This window comes from Stegodyphus dumicola, chromosome 5 (assembly GCF_044657685.1).
Source record: "Stegodyphus dumicola isolate Sdum_Otavi_A_Nest chromosome 5, ASM4465768v1".
NCBI classification, from domain to species: domain Eukaryota; kingdom Metazoa; phylum Arthropoda; class Arachnida; order Araneae; family Eresidae; genus Stegodyphus; species Stegodyphus dumicola.
The window spans coordinates 40,380,888-40,406,667 of NC_140772.1; the positions used below are offsets into that span (position 1 = coordinate 40,380,888).

General features: G+C 34.6%; 1 protein-coding gene across 2 annotated transcripts in view; it reads left to right on the forward strand.

Annotated features, from left to right (window-relative positions):
• The window catches only part of LOC118190275 (uncharacterized), a 126,725-nt gene that overhangs the window by 4,171 nt on the left and 96,774 nt on the right, over positions 1–25,780 (forward strand). The window contains exons 2-5 of one of the 2 annotated variants that reach the window (XM_035360973.2): positions 16,532–16,644; positions 16,806–16,867; positions 16,976–17,050; positions 25,002–25,109. In XM_035360973.2, the coding sequence (XP_035216864.1) occupies positions 16,807–16,867; positions 16,976–17,050; positions 25,002–25,109 (244 nt within the window). In that variant the 5' untranslated portion in view covers positions 16,532–16,644; position 16,806. The remainder of the gene's footprint in view (positions 1–16,531; positions 16,645–16,805; positions 16,868–16,975; positions 17,051–25,001; positions 25,110–25,780) is intronic. The other variant, XM_035360975.2, reaches the window with a different exon arrangement.

Sequence of the window (25,780 nt, forward strand, 5' to 3'; positions counted from 1 at the left end):
TTCTACTACCCATTACCTTCTTAAGTCCTAAATTTTTGAAAATTTTAAAACTAAACTAAAAGTAATAACTGGTTATAAATTGCTTTAAGCATGTGCCACAGCAAAATGTATCCATGTCATATGATTCTTGCATAATGCTAATGACACGTAATTACAAAAAGCCTTGAGCTAATAATGACTACAGTTTGGGTATCAAAACTTTTTATTAGTCTAGGGGGTTTATGTGAACCAAAACCAAATCATTCTGAACCAAGCTTTCACCTTAGACACATTTACTCGCTCCTATTCTGGCAACCTGCTTGTTCAGCACTGTTGCATTATTTTTACTGTATTGAAATTAATTGTTAAGAAGGTGAAGAAAATACAACTGTGATTAGGAATGGACATGCAGATTGCACCCGTTACAAAATGGTCATATTAAAAACATGCTTTTCGAGAATAAAATAAAATGTTAAATTGGCATAATTGTTAATATCTGTAATAAAACTATAGTAATGGGAAAAGAATAAGATTATTTATTTTTTATTTATATATTTTATGTAATTTAATTTTTAAAATTTTTTTTTTTATGCTGTGCTGAGCTTTGCAGAGGCTGAATTTGTGCAATTCTCCAATTTTGTTTTAGTGAAAACGGGTTGTTTTGTACATGGGAAGAACAAGAAGGGAAAAAGAGTTTTAAAAAGTTTTATTCCTAATTTATTAAATGTTTTATGAACAATGTTTTGGCTTTTTTAGTTTTATTAATTTATTATGCATTGGTTTGGCAAGAAATTAGTCATAAGTGAATTTGGGGCATTACAGTGGAGGTGCAAATAATAAGAAAGTACCACCAAATTTTTAATTAACAATAAAAAATAAGGTACTTTCTGATTATCTGCATCCCACTTTAAAAAGCTGCCAACTAATTTTCCACCAAACTAACACATAAAAGGTAACAGACATTTTTAAAATAGTAATATATTAAGAATTCCATATAAGAACTACCAATCAATAAAATTACCAATCAATAAAATTAAAAAAGCAAGAAATATTCACTATAAAACACTTTTGTTAAGAAATTATTTCTTGTTTAATTCCTTATTTAATTTTTTTTTTTTGCTGTTATTTTCCTCTTTTATACATAGCAATCTGGTTTTCCTAAGGAAAAAAAAAAAAAAAAAAAAAAAATGCGTGTTGTATGGCAACCCTGTTGACTTCGCTGGAGCTTGTTGGTTCACGTTATGCTCTGTGTCTGAGAAGATGGGGGTGGGGAGAAAGGTAAAATGGTGGAAGTTGTTGAATTGAAGTTCGGGAAAAGGAAATATCATTGTGGCCATTCTGTTAAGGGGCAGTGGGTGTTTGGAGGTGTGAAAAGAGTATCTGGGAGATTATTTTTAGTGGCTGTGCATGATAGAAGTAGGGATTTATGATTTTATTTATTTATTTGTGAACCGTTGTATGAATTTTCTGAATAATGTGTCTGGCTGTCATATAAATATGATAATGATTATGTGCCGGCATGAAATTGGTATTTCTGTTGTTCGAAAAAGCATTAATTCATGGTAAGTGCATTTTATTTTATTCTTGTTCTTATTTTGTAGAATGTTATGTTAATTGTTTTTTTAGTATGAATTTCTGTCGTTGTTGTGTTTTTTGGAATTGTTTGAAATTTATTTTAGTTTATTTTGTTGATTAGTGCGTAGTATCTAGATCGTGCAATTCGTAGATGTTTTTTAAAGTTGAAACAGAACGCTGTGTACATGGTATTCTTTGAAATTTATTGTTGTTATGTTAATTTATTAAAGCAAGGTGTGCGTAGTTCTTAGATTCGTTTGTAGCCTAGATTGTGCCATTCGTAGATCTTTTTAAGTTAAAACATATCGCTGTGTACATGGATTCTTCTAAAATATTTTTAGTTAGAAACTACGTTTTTGCTATCTAAATTTTTTGTTTCGGATTTTTAGCTTAAATTGTGTGTTCGAAACGTGGTTTTTGCATCTGCGTTTTGGGAGACATTTTAGGCTTAAAGTTCGTAATGTAGACAAAAAATTTAGATAGTAATATGGCAGTGTGAAGTTTTTCGCCAAAAATGTTTGGCGAGAAATTTGGCGACGTGAGGGTGCATATTAGAGTAGTTCCAACATTTCTTTCAATGTAAGTTGTTTAAGTTGCTTCATTTTTTAATACTTTCTTTTTAATTCTGTAGATAGACATAATTTCTGGTTTAATTACATTGTTAAAGTAATTGCTGTGTGGATAATTCTGACTAACTTGTCAATCAAAATTTTTTCGTTTTCAGTAACCTCTCTGTCACTTTCTTCACTATCGATAGTGGTATTTTCTTTACAATTACATTTTACACATTTCTTTAAAAAGTCTGTTAATTAGAAAATTTAACCTTTGGTTTCTGATATCTGAAAACCTTCAGATTCGTGGCTGTTGTCATAAAATTTAGCTATCGTTCACTATACATATTTGGCTGTGTATCATGAGATTGGCGACTAAAGACAAGGGTTAGAGTTGACTTTAAGGTACCTCTCGTATTATCGCGAAGTTGTTGTTTCCTTTATTGCCAAGTTGTTGTATCATTTATGGTAACCTGAGTAGTTGAATGTTATGGAAACCCTATTATGACGTAATCGTTTTCATTTTTCTGGGAAATTTTGAATCATAGGATTTTTTGCAAGGGCATTTGTGGTGTGTGTTGCTTAGGAAGTACATTGCTTGTTTCATTGTTAAGACGGTACAATGGCTGAATATAGTAGGATTAATTTGAAGTTTCTGTACCATTTGGAACAAAAGGGGAAAAGTGCATTAATAGACTGGTGTGTAAATGCAGGTGTACTTAGTATCCATATTTCGGAACTACATACAGTCAAAAGTTGTTAATCCGGAATGATCTATAATCCGGACCTTAAAGCTACAAACTTTCTGCGCGTGCGTCAAGGCATAATGCTTTCACGCATGCGTGTAATACCTTTATGCATAGCCTGTTCGTCCGGTCTCGTCGCCCGACCAAGGTTTTTATGGTCTAAACCACCAGACTGGGCTCATTCTAAATTCGTACTCAGTACACTTAACTTATCAGGTAAACTCATACACCTCAGTAGAACTAACTTACGCCAGGTAATTCAAATTATTACCGGACATGCTTATCTGGCCAAGCATCTCCACAATGTGGTCTTGTCGAATCTCCTCTCTGCCCAGCTTGTGGAGAAGAGGAAACACCTTTTCACTTTCTGGGACGATGTCCGGTGTTTTCTGTCCCTAGAAACAAATTCCTTGGGTTTCCCTATATTAGCTTTGATCAAGCCCTTCTATACAAAGGGCTCTCTGGCATAATAGGGTTTCTGATGTATACTAAACACCTACAGGTAAGGTGAATTTGAAACCACAAGAAACAAGCATTGAGATGCCCTGTGAATTCTTTTTTTTTTTTTTTTTTCTTTTTTTTAAAGAAACTATGCAGGGATTTCCCTCTCATAGCTGTGTTTTGGAATATAATTTGGAAATAGATATCAAATCTTTATACACCACCTGGCCATTTGGCTTGAGAAAGCACCTCTGCCCTCCTTATTTAATTATTTATTTATTTTTTTAATTTATTTTCTTTTTTGACTCGCCATCGCACTCTTGTTTGGTCAAGAATTTGCGTTTGGTGGTTTGGGAGGGATTGAATCGGCTCTTCATCCAATAGGGAAGTTTTCACGATTCAACCTACACCCTGAATTTAGAGATGGGATCTTTTGCTGATGCTATAGATTTGGTGTCAGTTTGGGATCTTATCTATTTATTTATTACTTACCTTTCACGGGAGTTACCATTTAAATCCTTTGATTTAAATGATCAAATGGCGGAAGACCAATGGGCAATATTGCCTAAACTCTTTTCCTTCTTTTCATAAGAAGGAAGTGCCACTAATGTTATGTTATGTTAATACCTTTATACAAGCACATATGCGTGTGCGCATGCGCATTATATGTTCACGCATGCGTGTTTAATGTATAACGGACGGTATAAGCTAAGCTAAAATTATCTAATTATCTATTTCAGTTAATGTTGCAGATTGTGTTGTTGCTTAATCTTTGAATTGGATCCAGACCGTTAGAGCAATTTTATAAAAGTAAGCTTGAACTTTCGATTATGTCAAATAGAATTTCCGATATATATTTACTAATATGTAAAGGATCTACAAAGCGAAAGTATGTTTCGATGTCCATCAAACAAAAAGTGGAATTGCTGCAAAAAATGGATAAAGGCATATCATTTGTTTCTCTAACCATTCCAAAATCTGTTTATCAATTTTACGCTGCTCTGTGGGGGTGGGGGGGAACTTCGGGGCGCGCAATGAACTGGAAGGTGATCTGTCAGCACTATCCTTATCTTCAGGGCAGATGTTTTTATTTTATTCAGTTTATAATTCCTTACTAAATATAGTATTTCATCTCGATATATTCCGTCTTTGATATGATTTAAATCAAATTCCTCGTCATTATAAATATCACGAACACAAATCAAATAGTTTTCTGGTTGCAATTTTCTAATTTCTTCTATGTGTAATGTATGCTTTACGCATGCATGCGTTGAAAGAAATGTTTAATAAAGTAAACAAATAAATATTAAGCTTATTTTTTTTGTAAATTTTGATACCCATTAGATCATAATTGCTCATTATTTTATAAATTACGGTTTCATATTTTTAATTTTATAATTTCTGCATGCCATTTTACCAGATTTAAACTGATGGACCGACGGATTATCGGAAAAATCGATATTCCGTCGCCGAAGTCCCGATTAAAGACTTTTGACTGTAGTTATATTTTTTACTCTTATTTTTGTGAATTTCTGTGGCGATGCTGATATACGGATTGTAGTTCAGATAATTTTATAATGCTGTTAAGGAATTTTGAGTGCCACAGACTGAAGATGAATGAATTTCTAAATAAGGTAAGGAGATATTTGCTTTGTGTAGTGCTAAAATACATAACAGGTTTTTCCTTTTGGAAGCACTGCCGCAGAGAACCCGGTAAATGTAAACATCGCCAACTTTGGCGATAATAGTTCAAATCTGGTAACCTAGCTAATTCATCCTATTCGCTTATGCGAAGGTTGTCGTTGTTCGCATTTGGAGATTTATATTATTTTCCTCTTATTTATTATTATTTTTTCTGAATTTTTTAACAACGAATAGATAGAAATATTTTCGCATAATTAAAGAAGTTTTCGTCGAAAGATGCCGGTTCTCGGGTCGTCAGTTAAGAAATTATGGCGGGAGGGGTGAATGCTAATTTGTAACATGGCTGTTCACGTTATGTTCTTAATTATTAACAGCTGTAAGCACGCAGAACCATGAGGTTTCCAACCCCTATAATAATTTTAAAATGTATAAAGTTCTAGTTTTATTAAAAATGCTACTGAAGAAAATTTGATTACTGTTGAAGGTTATTTGTATTGTGAAATATATTATGAAAAAGGATAGGTATTTGTTTCAACGTAAAATGCTTGAAGCTGTATGCAAGTAACTTGAAAAAAAAAAAAAAAAAAAAAAAACTTAAAACTATGTAAAATGGATATATTAAAGGTCATGCATTCATTAATTTATTACATGGGCATGGCTCTTACCGAAATACATCAATCAACAGGCAAAGTACTTAATAGTGAAAAAAGACATTTGTAATAGAAATATTAGTATTCTATATGAATTAGAGAAAATACATATAAGTATATTGTAAACGTAAGTATAAGAATACTAATTGTTATTTTTTAAATGAATTTTTACTTCCCGTTATGTTTAATACATTGTTTTCTGTGCTAACTTGAATTTAATAGAAATTTATTTTCGTATATCACGTTTAACCTGTTAGTTTCATATCTACATACTTATTATCTGTGAATTTTTACTACCATTGTCTGCTAACTTGAATTTACATCATTAAAAACCACGTTTACAAAATATCACGCTTACGGCTCGGCTCATTGGCGAGTAAAACTGCATCTGCGCCAAAGGGTTCTTTCCTGAAGCGCCAAAGGGTTCTCTGCGGATGAAAACCCTTCCTTTTTTGTGTTATTTTATTGTTTGATTTAAAATGTAGTTTATTGAGATTATGTATTTTTTTTTTGCCTCTACTGTAGAATTGGGTGCTCCTTTGACTTTTTAAGTGTGACTTTTTTTCGATGTCTACATGGACAAACTCAGTGGAGTGTATTAAGCTTAGTTTTTTTTAAGTGAAAATAGGTCGATGTGTACGTAGATACCGAGTTGTGCAATTCTTTGACCTTGTTATTTTGGCTTGCGTAGTGGCAATTTTTGCTCCAAAAATCACCGCTACGCAGGCCAAAATAACAATCATATTTATTGTTTTTTTTCTATTCATCAGAGCATAACTATTAAGCAGCTTGAGAAGTGATTCATGCAGCAATGTCTAAAAAAATATTTTTTAAATGTTAGTAACTGAATACCAAAGAGCATGGCAATCTTTTATGTTGACATAACACTTGGTTATGATTATTGACTTCAACTAACTGCTCTGAAGTGTTCAGTGTGTTTACAAGGAGAAATTTAGCAAAAATTTCTTGCCATATGCAAAAGAGTAAATATCATGATACTTAGAAAAAAAGTAGATACCAAAAAGTAGATACATGATACTTGATGTGTACGCCAAAAGATTACATTTATTGCTGTTTGAACTGAGAATAACTGATTTGTTATTCATTTAACCCCAGGACCGTTGCCAGACTGTTGCGTCTGCACCTGCAGCAGAATTTAGGGAAGGTAAAATTTTTAGAATTTAGAGAAGCACAGAAAATTAAGGGAATCCAAAATATTTAGAATATAGGGAAAGAACTGGGATGCCAAAATTTGAGGATTTAGGGAGGTGCTTTGCAGCAGAATTTCAGACTCGCAGAAACTGCGCTGGGCTGCAAAATAGCTAGTGCTGCGCCTGGATAAGCCTTAAGTATACATGGGAATTTATTTATTTGGGACTCGTATAATTCTTAAATTTCTTAACTTAAGCATGTTTTTCAAGTAATTCTAAGTATAACAAATAATTAATGTAATATATTTTAGCTTTAACTTCGTCAGCATGCGATAGAAACAAGAAAAGGTTTAGTGCAACAGCATGTCTTTAGTCACCAGTCTCATTACAGATAGCCAACAGTGTATAGCTGATGCTAGCTAAGCTTTATGATGATAGCCATGAATTTGAAACTTTTCAGATATCGCAAACAAATTTTCCAGTTAATGAAATTAGCGAGGAAGTAATAAACAAATATGATGTAACAAATATGATGTCAGTTGTGATGTCAGTGATCAGTCTAGAAAAAGACTGCAAAATCTGTAGTATGGTTTTAAAGTGAAAATATTGCTTCCTATAGTGAAGAATGACAGAGAGGTTTTTGAGAACAAAACAGTTTCAGTTCTCAGTTAGTGAGATTTCTGAACACAGTAATTACTGGATTTGAACAATGGAATTTTGTTACTGAACAAAAAATCATGTGTATCTGTTTAATTCTAAAGAGAAAGTATTAGCCAAAAAAAAAAAAAAAAAAAAAAAAAAAAAAAATGAAGAAAGATAAATAACTTATATTGAAAGAAATGTTTAACCACTTAATGACCGAATGTGTATTAAAAATTATGCCAAACATGTCTGAATTTTTTATAACATTTTTATCTACAGATATAGCTTACTAGATGTAGCTTTGTAAGGTGGAAAAAAAAATATCAAGGGGAAAACAAGATATTTATTATGGTTCATGACATTACCTGAGTTAATTAGGGCTTCAATGAAGTAGCTAAAAAAAAACACAATCTATCCAATTATCTAAGTAATACAAAACTGTAGTCAACTTAATAATAAGAGCTAAAGTGAAAATTAAGTAAATACATTTTACGATCCATAAATGTCATTGACAGTATAGTATACTATAGTCTGAAACATGGTGTAAAACGTAGTGGCACATCACAGTCTGCAACAGCGTGATAATCTGGTAATCTGCATTGACTAACAAACAAACTGAATTTACAGTTCATTTATAATGCGGCTACATTGCCGGCTGCAGCTCAGAGTCTTTAAGTGGTTAATAAAGCGAGCAAATAAATATTCATTTTTTTTTTTAATTTTGATTCGGCTAAGGACATATATGCTTTATATTTCCTAAGCTACTCTTTTTTTACTTTTTTTAATTTTAGAATTTCTACGTGTTATCATACAAGATTTAAACTGATAATTTAATGTCAAGAAAAATTCCAAATCTGGAATTGTCGAAGTCAAGACAACACTAGATCTCAGACTTTTTACTGTAATATCCATTCGATGGTAACAATCACAAATTCCAAGTTGTGTTTTTGCATTTATGGGCAAAATAGAACTCTTCATTTCTGCTGTATAAGAAAATACGCATAGAAAAAATATTGTGCATTTTGCTAATTTTAAACTTAAGGTTATAATTTTTCTTGAGCAGTGATATGGATAAAATTGGGGATTGTGCTTTCTAGGAATCGGAAGAAACCATTGTTAATTGATGACATTTACCTAAACCTTCAAACAAGCAAAATTCTGAGCCATCAAATACCTTTTGCCGTCAAAGACCATGTGTAGTCATGGGCACATAATGATCAGTTGAATATGGCCGCCAAAACAACAGTAGAACGAAACAAGCGTCTGTGGGAAATTTGTAATCATAGCATTTTAAATTGAGCTTACAGTAAAATCAAAGGGCCAAACAAAATAGTTGAAACTATCAAAAACCTTTTTATGAAATGCAAAAGCAAAATGAATCAAATTCCGATTTTTTATTAAATAAAGAGGTGTCAGTTTCTCTGAATTCCACAGGAATGACTGGTGCAGCTTTAACAGGATCTTTGCCATTTTCCCTATTTCTGTGGTAGCAAACTTTCAGGGTCAATGGGATAATACATAAGTACCTTTTTTTCCCATGCAGATTAATGCAGAAAGTGTAATTTCATGCAGATTAATGTGGAAAGTGTGATATTTTTCTATCATGCAATACTTGTGTGTGTAAGGGATTCAGTTGAAAATAATAAAATATAAAATTTGAAAAAATGCAGTATTTTGTTATCAGGATTGCCAGGAAAGAAATAGCCCTTCAGCATCTTAGTAAAATCTATCTGTATGTTTACACATCTTTACATGAGAAGCCAGATTTCCTATTTAATAATTGATATAATTTCTGTGAAATTTCAAGTAGAAATGAAAATATACACTGGTGTGCAAAACTTAAGCAACAATATATATCGTCCAAAAAGAGCCCAAAACCAGTCAGCAAGCTCCACAGCTCAGCAACTGTGTACAGCAACCGGCAACAATTGTCGTGGTTTACTGTGTCCAGACACCTTCACAAAGATGGCCTATTCGCCTGCCGTCCTGAATGCTGCATCCCTTTGAAAGTTGGTCATCGGCACCACCGTTTAGAGTGGTGCAAGAAGTGCAAAAAATAGGCATCTCATCAATGGAGTCGTGTCCTCCTTACGGATGAGAGTCGTTTTAGTGCCCCAAGCGATTCTCAATGCCAACTTATTTGGAGAGAGGTAAGGACACAGTTTAATCTCAGTAACATCATGGAAAGAGACCATTACGGTGTCCTGGGGAGGCATTATGCTGAAGAGGCGGACAGAGCTCCACGTTTTCGACAGAAGTTCTGTAACCGGAGATCGCTATTGTCAGCAAGTGATCCTTCCCTATGTGCGTCTGTTCGGAGGTGCAACTGGACCAGACTTCGTTTTTATGGATGACAATGCACGGCCACACCGGACTCCTGCTGTTCAGAAGCTGCTGAAAAGTGAAGATATCACTCGAATGGATTGGCTAGCGTACTACCCTGATTTAAATCCCATAGAACATGTGTAGGATGCTTTGGGGAGACGCCTTGAGGCACGATTACATCTCCGGCAAACACCCAACAACTGAAACAGATGCTGATTAAGGAATGGGCACTCTCACCTCAAGATCTGTTGGGGAATCTGGTGCTGAGTATGGGGAGACAGTGAGAAGCAACCATTGCAGTAAGGGGAGGGCATATCCCATACTAAGGAACATCTGCTTGTTGTTCTTCCTCTTATACAGACAATCATGTGTAACGATACTATGAGATCAATAAAGCCTGCCCCTCAGGGGGCTCACTTTTGTGAGTACGGGTGTGGCAATCCCGAGGTACCCTAGCCCTTCAGGGGATCATCTTCTTGGTGAGACGGGTGTCACGATCCTGGAGCCCCAGTGATCTATCCTCTTTTCCGTCTCCTCTCCTCTTGGTTGGAACTTTTCCCCTTCCCTTCTCCCTTGTGGTTTCTCTCTTCGGAGTGTGGGGCTGATCATGAGAAATTGGAACAGCTCTTGTCTCTAGTTTTCGAGTGGCGAGAAAACTGCCCACGTGTTTGCCGTGCGTGGAGACCTGTGTTGCTGGAAAGGAGGGTCCTGGTGGTTGAGGGGCGAGGTACTGTCCCCAACACACTGCTTTGGCCTCTGCTTCAGCTAAACGGGAGGCACCTTAGTCGTCCTCATGGGTGTCAATCGGCTGGTCACTAGTCCTTGTGTCAGTGGCTTGGGGTCAAGCTCTCGGGAGTACCTGCTTTCGGGAAAGCCGACTGTGGGGCTTCAGTTTGCGTATAGGTCCGGCTAGCCTTAACACAGGAATCTGTGTTCCCTTGTTGAGCTCTGTGGTGGGCGGGGCTGTTGGACCCGAATCTTCTTCTTAAATATGGCTTCTCTCTTTATTCTTAAAAAACCCGAGTCGAATGAAACCAACCAAGATATCGAAATTGTCGACAAATCCATCAACAAGAAGATCCGTACAGATGCAAATGCCAAAGATATTGAAATTGATCTGCCTAAGAATATTAAGGCCGGATATCTAAATCTTCCTGTAAGACCTTATATTCCTAACCCTATGCGATGTTTCCAGTGCTAGCAGCGTTTCGGCCATTCTAAGATGTCTTGTCGTGGCAGCCTCACATGCGCCCGATGCTCACCGATTGGCCATGATTCTGAAAATTGTACCGCTGCGCCTTTGTGTATAAATTGCAAGGGTCAGCATCCAGCATTTTAACGCCTGTGCCCAAAATGGAAATCCGAAAAAGAAGTGCAGACTGCAAAAGTTACCAGGAACATCTCGTATGCTGAAGCCAGAAAACTAGTTCAAAGCACACGGCTTCGATCAAACAAATCATATGCCAGTGAAGTTAAAACAACACGTAGCATTGCCACCTAAACATCAATAGGCACTCAGACTGTACCAAATAAAGCCCAACCGACTACATCCACCAAGAATAAGGAAAACGCAACTCATTTAATACAAAAAAAAAAAAAAAAAAAAAAAAAAAGGAACAGTCATTCAAAGTAAACCCAAAACTGCCACTAAAAAAATATCAAATAAAAATAGAAGTTCCAGCAATAACTCTTTTGATGAAATGATTTCTGAATCTGCGCATTCAGAAAGTATGGATGTAGAAGAGGGTCTAGAAGTTCCCAGGCATCTATTTCCACGAAAAACAAAAGAACAGCACAGAAAGAATAAAAACCATTCATAATGGCCACCCTCGTCTCATGGAACTGTCGCGGTTTCCACCGAAATTTGCCTGACATCAAATCTATAATAAATGCCTATCATCCTGTGTGCTTAGCAATACAGGAAACAAATCTGAAACCAGAACAACATGCAAAACTTCGAAGGTTTTCTTTTGTCAGGAAGGATAACCTCGCAGGTGAGTGTGCCAGTGGAGGTGTAGGTCTCCTCACCTCACTGGATTATCCCTCAAATGTACTTTCTTTGACGACATCCCTCCAAGTTGTCGCTACTCAAACAAATTTTGATATTGTTGTTTCATTTGTTTCTCTGTATTTGCCTGCAAATGAACACATTGATCAGCAAGATTTAAATGATCTTATAGAGCAGCTGCCTGAGCCCTATATCAGAATAGATTTTAACGGCCATAGTCCGCTCTGGGGTAGTAAAGATACAAATTCCCGAGGACAAATAGAGCAGATGATCGAAGATCATAGCCTTTGTCTCCTGAATAATAGGCAGGATACTTACTTCCATGAGCCTTCAAGGACATTCCACGCTCTCGATCTTGCCATCTGTTCACCATCTCTGTTGCCATTTTGAACCTTTAGTGTCGGAAATGATCTGTACAACAGCGATCATTATCCCATTTTTGTGTCTCTTGCACGAAGACGAACAAGCCCCATGTTGAGACTCCCTTGGTTTATACTGGACATGGCAGACTGGGAACTTTTCTCTTCCGTTGCAGAGCTGACAGATGAAATGGTATAAGATGCACATATCGATGATGCTGTTGAAGCTGTTACTAATACTATTATTGCGGCAGCTGTACTTTCTATTCCTAGAATGTCAGAAAAAATACTAAGATATACAAAACCATGGTGGAATCACGACTATCATGAAGCACTGAAGAAACAAAAAAAAGCATGGGGAATTTTTCGTAGATATCCTACTCTGCGAAACCTCATAGCATTTAAAAGAGCCAAAGCAAATGCACGAAAATTAAGAAGGCAGAGGGATTCCTGGATTACATATGTGTCCTCAATAACATCCTTTACGCCTAGTAAGCGGGTTTGGGAAAGAGTTCGAAAAGCATGCGGAATATATAAAGACCACTCACTTTCCTTTCTGGAAAGAGATGGCCGAGTCATTAGCTCCATAGAAGAAATTGCGAATACTATTGGTGAGACATTTGCTGCCATTTTTTCCAGCAGAAACTATTCACCTGCATTTCTCTCTATCAAGCAGCACTCAGAAATAAATCCCATTGCATTCAACTCTTCCAAATCTGAGCCTTACAATAGAGACTTTACTATGCTTGAATTAAGGAGAGCTTTGTTGCAGACCCATAGGTCTTGTCCGGGTCTGGATGGCGTGTATTATGAAATGCTAAAGCATCTGTCCTATAAGTCACTGACTGCCCTTCTAACACTTTACAATAGAGTGTGGAAGGAGCGTACTTTTCCCAGTGCATGGAGGAGAGCTGTTGTAATTCCTATTGTTAAGCCAGGGAAAGACCCGAGGAATCCCTCCAACTATCGGCCAATTGCCCTTATCAGCTGTGTTTGCAAACTGTTTGAAAAGATGGTAAACAGCCGCCTAGTCTACTTCTTGGAAAAGAATAATATTATATCGCCTTATCAGAGCGGTTTTCGAAAGGGGAGAACGACCGTAGATAATATGCTTCTTTTAGAGACATCTATTCGAAAAACCTTCGTCAGAAGAAGTCACCTTGTCTCAATATTCTTCGACATTGAGAAAGCTTATGATAAGGCATGGAGTTACGGTACACTTCGGGATCTTCACGAGAGTGGCTTGCACGGCAACCTACCAATTTTCATTCAGAATTTCTTGAACACTTTGGAATGAACTTTGGCTCTGTTTTTTCAGATGTTTTTGAACAGGAAGAGGGTGTGTCTCAAGGCTGTGTGCTTAGTGTAATGCTGTTCAGTTTAAAAATAAATTCTGTATTAAAAGAACTTCCTCCCACCATCTTGGGATCACTATATGTAGATGATTTACAAATTAGCTGTCGAGGGGCAGACATGATATACATAGAGAGGCAATTGCAGATGGCTCTGAATAAGATCCAGGAATGGTCAAACAAACAGGAATTTACTTTTTCCAAACAAAAAACTGTGTGTTCACTTTTACTTTTGTAGGAAGTGAGGTCCCCATCCTGAACCTGAGTTATATCTGAATGGTACAATTATTTCAGTTGCGCCCGAAGTAAAATTTTTAGGATTGACGTTCGACCAGAAGACTTTCCTTCCTCATGCTGAGTATCAAATTATCGATCTGATCTTGGGGGATATTACACCACTCAAAAAGCAATGATCTCTGAAGTTCCGGTAGACATGTAGGAGGAGGTTGACGGCTTGCAACGCGTCGGCCAAGCACGTCCCACACGTGCTCTACTGGATTCAAGTCCGGTAAGAATGCCAGTCCATACGGGTGATATCCTCCAATTGAAGGCATTCGCTTATGATGTTTGCACGGTGAGGATGGGCGTTGTCATCCATAAACACAAGGTGTGCGCCCATGGCACTTCGAAACAAACGTACATGTTGTTCTCCAGAATGATGTTCCGATAGATTTGGCTTGTCATGGTTCCAATTTGAACAGGCAGGTCAGTTCTGGAACCCAGAATAATTCCACCCAAACTAGCACTCGTGCACCACCGTAACGGTGTCGTTCAATGATGTTTTCTTGGTGCTAACGGGTACCTGGAGCTCTCCATATGAAAGTCCGGCAAGAATCAGACTGCAAGCTAAACCTGGACTCGTCGGAAAACATCACACAAGCCCACTGTTGCGGTGTCCACAATGCATGCTCTCTACTCCAGGCTAACCGCAGGCGACAATGAGTTGCAGAAAGTGGAACGCATCTGACAGTCTACGAGCATATAGACCAATCTGCCCTAAGCATCTGTACACGGTCTGCCTTGAAATTGTCGTACCAGTGGCTGAAGAGAGCTGACGAGACAGGTCTGAGACTGTGTTCCGCCTGTTTTTTATGGCAGTAATTGCCAAATACCGGTCCTCATTCGGCGTTGTAACTCTGGGGTGACCTGTGCTGTAACATCTACTCACATTACCATCATCTTGGAATCGTTGCCAAAGCCTGGAGATGACACTCTGGGCAATTCCAAGTTCGTCTGATACTTCCAGTTGGGTACGCCCACATCCCAGATGGCCGATAATTCTACTACGTGAAAAATCACCCAAATGCGTCCTTTGTGTCATAACTATTCGGTTATTGCACTGAAATGCTTATAAAGCACCTGCGAACAATTTTACTTCTTTGCCTGTATTCCTTATACATCACTCTCTTGTCAATGTGACATACCATCGGTGTCATCTGATTACTTCCTGAAATTTGTATATGATTCTTGAAGATGTGTGTAGTGATTTTACAGCTGATATATTTATTTTAGAGTTCGATTTCCGCGTGACTCCGAATTATCCTTAATTTATGGACATGAGTGTAAATACAATTTTCATTCAATAAATTCAATAGATTAATGAAATTTGCCTTTTAGGATAGATTTGCTTTAAATAAAATTTTATTAAATGCATTAATATTGATTTTAATGTGCTTATTCAAGGAAGTTTTTGTTTGCTTAAATTGCTCTTTAGAATAATATTGAACATTTTATATAAACTGAACTTTAAAATAAATAATTAAGTTTTGGGCTTAAGAGATGATTTGTAACTTGAATTACTAAGTTTGTTTTCCTTTTAGATGTGCTCAAAACATTCTGTGTATTTTCGTTAAGCTTCTAACTGGCTATGTCCTTTCAAATGTGACCAGGCTATTTTGGGATGTTTATTAGAAGGAAAATAATCCAAGTATAAAGTAATAGAAGAATTTTGAAATTAAGCTCAACAGAATACCATTTTTTATGGCATTTTTCATTTGTTTATTCAGTTTTTCAGAATCAAACCTTCGAATGGTAGGAAAGTTGATGTAGTTATGATTTTTGTAAAAAATGCCTATAGGAACTTCTTTTTAACAAATATATTAATAAAATTTTTAAATAATTCATCCTTAATATGAAAATTTACTAATTGTAAAGCTGCTTAAATTTTTTTCCCATTTCTGACATAAATATAAGTACTGAAGTTGTGCATAAACAGTAATATTTTTAGGGAATGTATTGAAGTCTGAATTCCATTAATTATTATTAGGAAAGTTGGAAGAGATAGCATCTTTTCAAAGAGTAGCTGAAAATTTAAAATTTCGAATTATAAATTAATCAATTATTTTGTTGTGTCATATTTATATCCATAATATTTAAATTTCTTGTCCAGTCTAGTTCAGTAGGGTTGGTATTGAAACCCTAGGAGTCAATAAGAAAACCTAACTGGGAATAAATTTTATGGAATTTTAAAGGAGGTCATTGATAATCAAGGGGTTGATAGCTGAATATGCTCCACAGTTGATTGGCATAATCAAAATTCAGTTGGTTACCAAAAAAGGTGGGGCAAATAATTGAATATTGATGCAAAGCTTGGTCAAAACACATGGATACATTACTTTTATGAATTTAAAAGTCATCTAAGAAAAGTATCTCCAAATAAAAGTTGTTATTGAGTTTTCGTTCTTCCTACTCCGGAGAAGCAAGCTTTAGTCAAATCAGTAATTTACTGTGGCAAACAAGAAGAAAGTTGAACATTTTTGAATGAGGTGATTTATGAATTTGTTTAAACAATTGTATGCCAAATATTAAAAACTTTATGTCAGTGAATGAGGTGATTTAAGAGAGTTAATCAAATTTATGTCAAATACTTTTAAAATACCATTCAATGCAAGCATAGTGACCACAGTAATGAAAGTTGAATTTTTGTGCAATTAGAATCTTTAATTTTATTCCTAAAAACTTGTTTATATTGGTAAAATTAAAAACAATACAGAATATAATGAATCATTTTTTTAAAACTTTTGTTCATATTTTTAGTCTAATCTAATCTTGAGGTTGTTTATGGGTAATTATTTACATTATGATTATGTGGTGTGTTGTATATTCTAGAGAATGCAAGGGGGTTGATGAAGAAAACCTTCTTTTGAAAAGGGTCAATGCAAGAAAAGTGTTGGGAATTTCTGGTCTAGTCCATTTTTGAGCAGTTACATAATATTTGAAAAGTAGGTAAAATTCAAGCTTAGATAATTACTAATTTTAGAGGTGTCTAAAAGTAACATCAGTGTATGGTTGAATTTTGGATGATTTTAATTTCACAGTGCTGTTCTTGTAATATTATTTGTGAGTTTTATATCTATATTACAAGTGCTTAATTTTTTCTTAGGATGACTGTTGACGATTTGCGACCAAGATGTTTTTTGGATATTGAAATCAATAGTGTGAAAGGTATTGCATATCTTGATTTTATTAATTTATGAATAAATTAAATAGTGTATTATTGCTTGATTATTAGAAGTTTAACTTTACATTGATACGCATAATTTTTTCTCATAGCTGGACGTATTGTTGTTGAATTGTATTCTGATATATGCCCTATAACATGTGAAAATTTTAGAGCATTATGCACTGGTAAGTTTTTTTTTATTTTGAGAAAAGTTTTGGTTTATTTTGATTTTTCTGCACCCATTATTATACACCAAAGAGAAATAAACTGCTTATAAAAATAAATAGGTTCTTTCTAATTATCTTTTATTAAATAATAATGAAAAATAAGATTTCTGACTGTGTTAAAACTTCAACAAACACTCCAGTGCAATGAAAAAAGAAGGCAAACTCCACAGTTCCATCACAATAAAAGCAAACGTACTCAATGCAAAAAGTAGTACTAATTAGAAAAATGACTGTTTAATTTAAAAATTGCGAATCCATGCGTACTCAGATACATATGTGTTATGAGCATATCTTGTATATACTCTTTTGATGACAGTGTAGGTTGTCATATAAATGCTTTTGGCCAACAGTAATCATGGTACATTGCCTCTTCAATACTTTTTTGTGGATTTTCAGTACAGGTATGAATAATTCGAAGGACCAAAAAATATGAGGTGTTTTTGTTAACGTAGATATAAATAATTACTGTGATCAAATGACATCATTATCTTCCCTCTTAAAACAATCTGCTTTTTTATATTTTTAAAGAGCAAATGTTATAATATTATAAATTAAATACATGGTATTGTAACCACCATTGAAATAGGGTTTATATGATCCTTAAAGATTTTTAGATATTTTGAAAATGATTTTTTAATCCTTAACGGTCCTTAATTTTACTTAACTGACATTTCTTTTGCTTTTCTGTTGATTACCATTGTGAGTGTGGGTTAGAGTGGACTTTAGGGTACCTCTTGTATTATCGCAAAGTTGTTGTTTCATTTATCACCTAGTTGTTGTTTCATTTATGGTAACTTGAGTAGTTGAATGTTATGGAAACCCTATTATGACATAATCATTTGCATTATTACGTGAAATTTTGAATCATGGGATGTTTTGTAAGGGCTTTTGTGGTGTTTGTGATTAGGAAGTATACTGTGAAAAAAAAAAGGGGGGGGGACAGTTCGAAATCTCCTGTTTTACTGGGCTGATTGACGAAATTCAAATTGCGTTCTTCATGTCTCGAAAGCGCAACTTAGGATATATATTAGATTTACATATAACTCTATTCTAACATGATTATTTTGATACAAAAGCAGACTTTTTCTGAAATTACCAATTTTTTTCCATATTTCGATTCTGTGACTTAAATTATGCCTAAATATGATATTTTGTAAAGTTTGGTGCGAAAATTACAGAGAAACTCATAAATTTATTAAATTTAAAATTACAAGTATGAAATTTATGGTGGCGCTTTTTTTCAATTTGCGCCAAGAATAGTTCACTTGGCAAACTTCTTAATATATGGCAACCTATTTTCCTTTCCTGTGAGAGGGAAAAAAATCACAACGTTCTTTCTTTCAAATAATGTTATTTATATTATATTTTTAATTATAATTGTTATTATTTTAAGTAATTTTTTCTTTTTTGAATTTCATTTTAATTATTTAAGTTGCATGGTTTCTTTCGAATAACTGTTTGAAAAATTTCTATTTACCCATTCGAACTGCGTAGTTTAAAATAGAAGGTGCATCGTTGATTTTTTTTCGAATAGTTTTCTTTATAATTTTTTTATGTCATAGTTATTATTTTAGGTAATTTTTAGACTTATTTTGTGTGTGTTGCATTGTCTCTTCTGATAACTGTTTTAAAATTTTCTATTTATTATTCTATTTTGAGCCGAGCATTTTAAATATATTTATTAATATAAATTTTCCAGGATTTTATTTTATTTATTTGAATTGCTTTTCTTTCGGAAGAATACTTTGTGTCCCAGACTACGATGCATCTGAAAACGGAATATATTAAAAGAAAAAATACAGTAAAGCACAGTTAACACACCTTTTAAAGTTCCATTCATAAAAGATATATAAATAAGAGAAAGATAAATAAGAAAGATATATATATAAATACATATATAAATATATTAAAATTTCATATTTTTTGTATAACCGACATTTTAACTTAGGATGACTTGCATGTATTGCTTTAAATAGCTGTAGAGACATTAGGTATTTTTTGGAAGCAGAAGAGATGAAAAATTAGCAACGCCTTCTCCGGTAATCGAACCGTGGACCTCTGAATTGCGTGCTGAGTGTGCTGACCACTACACCACGAAGGGTTGCTAAGAAGGCAAGAGAAATACCTTGTATACTCCCCCTTTTAAAGGGCAACTGGGGTTTTTGGGGGACCCAATTGCCAAATTCTGGGTGAGGAGAATCATCATCCAACACCCTTTTAGTTCGGGCACTACTGTAGAGACATTAGGTATTTTTTTTTTTTAAGTACATGGATAGTGAGTTTTTGCAATTCTATGACTTGTTAGCCAAGACCCATGTATGAGCCGAGGCCCATGTTCCACGAAAACCGTATATTATTTAGTTGAAATTATTAGTTGAAAAATGAAGAAACTAGATGCACATTGGATAGACTGTGATCTGGATAACCATGTGTTCCTGTTGAAGTTGCTGCAGAGATGGTTAATATGATTACTGCAGGTTTATTCCTGCGTACTACAAGAAGTTTTGCTTGCAGTTTGTTTGCATTGAAAATCAGTGCTTTAGCTTCTGTGCTTTGTTTTCCAGATGTTTCCTTATTGCTTCCAGCGTCCCTAGATGTTTTAACTTTGAGACGTAGAATGCTCACTAAAACATCGTATCGACTTTGCAATTTTTTTCCTCATCGGGTATATTAAAGATAGCATGTAACTGCTGCAGATGTTATAGATGTATGTTGTGCCTTTCTTCTTAGCTGGGGAATGTGAACTCTTAAGAACTGCATTCATTGGCCTGATGAAAATCCTCATGATGTTGCACCAGTGCCTTTACACAAAGTTAAAGTGACTGTATGGGGTGGCATTGCATGCACATTTGCACTCGGTCCGTACTTCTTCAAAGAGGTCATTTCTACAAGTATGAAAACTTGCTGCATCAAAAGTGCTTGATATATAACAATATTGCAGAATTACATAATTCAAGAATTGCAGCAGCAAAATGTCATTAATAATATTGTATGGAAGCAAGATTGTGTTCTCCCACATTTTGTTGGGCAAGTGCTGCAACAGACCTTTGAGAAAAAGTCATCTTTTGTAATTTTGCTTGCTATAGCAATTGTCCATCCTCTGGGATTATCTGAAATCTAAGGTGTGCATATCAAATCCTTATGATTTTTCCAGAATTTAAAGGTGCCTTAAAATGTGAAGTTATACAGATTCCTCCTGCGATGTTATGTTTTTTTATAATTCTTAACGCTTCTACATGCAGTGCATTGAAAACTTGTAATTCCTTAATTTCATTTTGGCATTTTGCATGGAATTACTATAAATGGCTGTATAATTTTTCAAATTTTTGCTACCAAATATTGTTGCCGTGTATTAAAGAACTTAATGAAGGATCTGCATGAATGTATGTATGTTTGTTGCATTGTGAAAAAAAAAAACTATGCCTAGAGCTATCAAATTTTGAATAATGTAGTCCTTCACCTGAATATGGGGACCTGAAAGCCTGAATCTTGAATTTGTTGTATTATCTATTTCATATTTTTTAAACTTTGACAAATTTTTTATTAAGAAACCCAATGATTTCAAAGCGAGCAGTGGCAACACACTGTGCGTAATAAAATATTTTTATCTCCATTGTGCTGTCAGAAATTCTAACGATATACTGTTTTTAAATATTTTTAGCCCAAAGGGGCATTAATTCAAATGCTCTTGAAATGTCTGTGTATGTGTAAATTGGGGGGGGGGGAACCACCCAGTTGGGTGTAATATAAAATCTGAAAGCTTTCAGTTTTTTAAAATTCTTTCATTTATTAGCCCAAAGGGTGTTAGCCCAGAAGGGCTATTAATTTCATTTTGGCATTTTGTTTTTATTCACCATGAATGACGGTTCACTTTTCAAATTGTTGCCACCAAATGTTATCACCCTGTGTTATATTTAACACATTGAGTCTGATCCCGAGGGACCGTCAGTGAACTTTCCATGGTCCCTGGGGACCATCATTGAAATTTTCGTTTCAATGAATTTCGGTCCTCGTGACTGACAGTATTAAAGTTAAAAAATAAATATAGTCTCAATGAAATGTGATCAAGTGAAAATTTAGTTTTAATGAAATTTATTGAAACATTCTAAACAAAAATATGGCTTAGCTTTACACATATTACAATACGTAACAACGTTTATGGTAACATTTTGTTACCAATCTGGATTAAGCCGATTTTGTTATCAAGATAACCGGCTGAACCAAAACCAGCAGGCAGCCAGTTATAAAATGAACGGGACAGCAAATTCAGCGCCGGACTTAACGTGTTAAGAAAATTAAATAATGAAGAATCTGCATAAATGTATGTATGTTTCTTGCATAGTGATAAAACAATGGTACCTGAAGCCATCCAATTTTGAATAATGTAATCCTGTACCGAATATGGGCATCTGGAAGCCCTAATTTGGATTTTATTTTATTTTCGATATCATATTTTGGAACACTTTAATGAAATTTTGATTAACAAACTCGGCGATTTCAAAGCGAGCAATGGCAACACTGTATGTGTGGGGAGAAGCATTTTTATCTCCAGCATGCTAGACTGTGTATCGGAAAATCTAAAGATATGCTCATTTTAAAGTTATTGTGCAATATTGTCGTTGACTTTAATGGTTTAAGTGCAAAGAACACGATATTGAATAAAGGTAACACACAAAACATTAAAAAAACACCCCTTTGGTTGTAATATAAAATCTGAAGGCCTTTCAGATTTTGCTTTTTTAGTCCAAGGGAGCTTTGTACCTGAGAGACTATTGTTTACGTTTTGCGATTTTTGTGTCAAATCACTCTAAATGTCTGTTTTACTTTTCAAATTGTTGCCACGAAATATTATCGCCCTGTATTATATTTGAAAAAATTAAATAGTGAAGAATTTGCATTAATGTATGTATGTTTCTCGCGTTGTGATGAAACCGAGAGCTATAAATTTTGAATGATGTAATCCTACTGTGAACATGGGCATCTGGAAGCCCAAATTTTAAATTTGGAATTTGTTTAATTATCGATTTCATGTTTTGTAAAACTTTAACAAATTTTTGATTAACAAACTTGAGGATTTCAAAGTGAGCAATGGCAACATTGTATAGAAAAAACATTTTTATCTCCAGCGCGTAAGACTGTGTATCGGAAAAATCTAAAGATATGCTCAATTTAAAATTATTTTGTGATATTGCTCTTGAACTGAATTTTATGGTTTAAGTGCAAGGAACATGATATTTAATAAATAAAGGTAACACACAAAATGTTAAAAAAAAAAGCCTCTTTGGACATAATTTAAAATCTAAAACCTTTCAGTTTTTTTTTTATTTGTTTTAATACATTTTTTTTAAAGATATTCTAAAAGACAAGTTGCATCATACATGTATACAATCAGTTTTATAAACAACTTCTTACAGTATTTTGATCAAAACACATTGAGTCTTACAGTTTTCTAAAGCAATAACATTCTGTTATAGCTGCTGTTCAAAGTATCATAGTGCTGTTAACAGCATAGATGTTAAGAGATACAAGGCAACTAAAAAATTTCTTGCCGTTTTGGACAGCCAGAAAGAAAAATTCATAAAACAAATAATAATCGCCTCTAATCCTCAAAGTAATCATGATTGGCATCTAGTGCCTTTTGCCAAGTGGCTAGCTGTGCGATGCCATCATGGTAAAACTCTGGAGACTTGGATACAAAGAAATCCGTGAGGGCCTTTTCAAGATCTGGCCGGTCGTTGAAGGATTTCCCATGAAGATGGTTGCTCAAGGCAATGAAAAAATGGTAGTTTGTTGGCACAAGGTCTGGATGGGGTAGTGTCTTCCATCCCAGTTCCTAGCTTGTGTCCCTGACCTCCTGAGCCACATGCGGCCTCACATTGTCATGGAGGAGGAGTACACCCTTACAATTGAAAAATGCTGGCTCTTTGTGCATCATTGCCTGATATACACGTTCCAACTGCTGCGAGTACAGGCCTGCCGTGATGGTTTAGCCCTCTGGCAGGAGCTCATAGTGTACCACTTTGCCACTAGTCCACCAGATACAGAGCATGATCTTGCGTGGATGGAGAGTAGATCTCGCAGCATGATGCACATGGTTCCGTGGTGACAACCAATGTCTGGAAAGCCTGAGTGTGTCATACTGGACCCACTTTTCATTGCTGGTGAGAACTCGATTAAATATGGATGCATTGTGGTGCCAAGTAAGCAAAGACAAACATGCTGTTGCTTGTTTGCAATGCACATGAGTGGGGGTACCCACTTGCTCAGGTTGTATGACTTTCCTATGCCGTGGAAATGGAGTCTGATCATCATGAGATACCTGGAAGTGTGCAGCAAGCTCACCACATGTTTGGCTATTGTCGCTCTCTATGGCTGCTCTCAGGGCCTCATCGTCCAGCGCTTGTGGCTGGCTGCTGCGTGGTGCGTCACTAAGAGACATATTCCCTGACCTGAACTTCTGGAACCATTGCCTAATGGTTCGTTCGTTAGCGGCATCATCCTCAAAGGCCTGGCAAATTCAGTGACTTGATTCTGCTGCTGACAGGCTCACTTTAAAATCATACAGCAAACAACTCTGAACGAGTGCTTTTGACGCGTCCATTTCAATCAGTTGCTGTGTGAGTTATGTTTGACGTTACGATGCAACACGCTTTTATACTCTTGGTCAATGTCCGGATTCCCATCCTAACCACTTCATTGCTAGGTTGCCAGGTTTGGCAACCTAGCAATGAAACATTTATTTTTATGTTGGGGTTTCCAATTTCATATCAGAAATGGCATTTCCAATATCATATCAGAAATGGCAAGAATTTTTTGGTTACATTGTATTTTAGTACCTTTAACATCATAGTTATAGCTACAAAACAATCTAAAGGAAACTACAGTGATGTTAGCTGTCAGTTAATTTTTTTCATATTATTGTAGTAATTTTTTTGATTTCTTGTAAGTTTGGGAAAAAAAGAAAGAGATTTGTATTACATATTTTTTTGAATAAGTTTTCATTTTCATCTTCTTATTTTTGTGAAAATTTCATTTTTTTTTCAATGCAGATGTTCTGTATCTCTGACAATTACATTCTATATACTTCTGTTTCATTCTTAGAATAGTATTACTATAATGTAAGTGTTGTCTGGATATTTTCTTTAATTTTTTATCTTCATTATTCATTAAATCTTCTTAGAAGCCTTTAATTTCCATTTAAAAAAAAAAGTATGAATCCTGTAGAAATGCTTTTACTGCATCAGAATCTGATCGTGAGCCAGTGATACCAAAATGGAAAAGTATTTGCTTTCTAATGAAAGCATGCAACCTTTTTAACATGTAAGAAGTTTATAGAAATATCAGATTACCTTGCTGGACAAAAGTGTGCTATGAGATGTATATTAAAGTGATAGTATGAATTAATTGTTTAGAAGTTTTTATTCTATTACTTTTTTTTCTGAAGGAAACATCTGAAATAACACAATAGTAAGAAGGTTATTTTTGCAAAAATTACTAACTAAAACAAAATTGATATTGCTAGACACCGAATTTATGTTGTCTAAATGTATATAGAAACTAGCAAGCTCATTGTGTTCTAATGAAAAGGTATTCTTATTCTGCTCCATTTGCAAAGATATAACTGAAAATAATGTTTGATCATTTTCAGTTGCTTCAGTAATGTCAAAATTTTATCAGTAAAATCTTGTTTATTATCTAATAACAGAAAATGAATTTGGAATATTTTTTACGATTGTTTTATAAATTATTGTGTGCTGTTTACAGTGCATTCATTTCTTGTATAATTTGTTTGGTTTATTTAGTATGTAAATTAAGTTTTCAAATCATGTATGATGATCTTTATGAAAAAGATATCTCTTAAGATTAATGAAAGCCTTAAGATTAATGAATGTTTTAAAATTTATTGCAGGGGAGAAAGGCCTCGGGAAGACAACCAATAAACCCTTGCATTACAAGGGATCTCCATTTCATCGTGTTGTCAAGAATTTTGTGATACAGGGTGGAGACTTTGTGGCTGGTAATTTATTCATACTAAGTTATTTTTCTCTCTCAAGTGTAGTATTTTCTGCTGACTTGTCTTGCAGTGGCACTAATTAGCAGAATAAATTGTATAGTTGTGTGATTTGATATCAGGCAGAAAAAAAATAATATCAGAAGTTACATACATTATCATTTATAACTGAAATTTGCTTAGGGAAAATTATACTTTTTAAAAGATCTAAGATGTATGTGATATTTTAAGTCTAAATATTATTTTATAAATGTGTGCATTTTTAATCTCCTGTTATAAAACTGCTGGATATAAAAATTGTGCATTCCGGGAAGAATTGTACATACTGCATTGTAAAAATGACTTATTTGTTTAAATTAAAAAAAGTGTGAATAAAAAATTGTTAATATGTTTGGGATTCATTTCATGCCAAAATGGTGGGGTGCTAATTCTATACTTTTTATATCACATATTGAAGCTTATCTAAAAATATGCACTTAAAGCATGGTGTGCAGTTATATTAAATTTATTGCAACTTTAAAAGTGAATTTTACACAGAAAATAATGCAATCATTAAATATTTCCATTACATGAGGAGTAACTTGATTTGAAATTGATGTCCTTTGATTTAAATAAACTAATATGCGTATATCTTAAAAATATTTCATGTATGGTGTAACATTTAATGTTGAACTTTA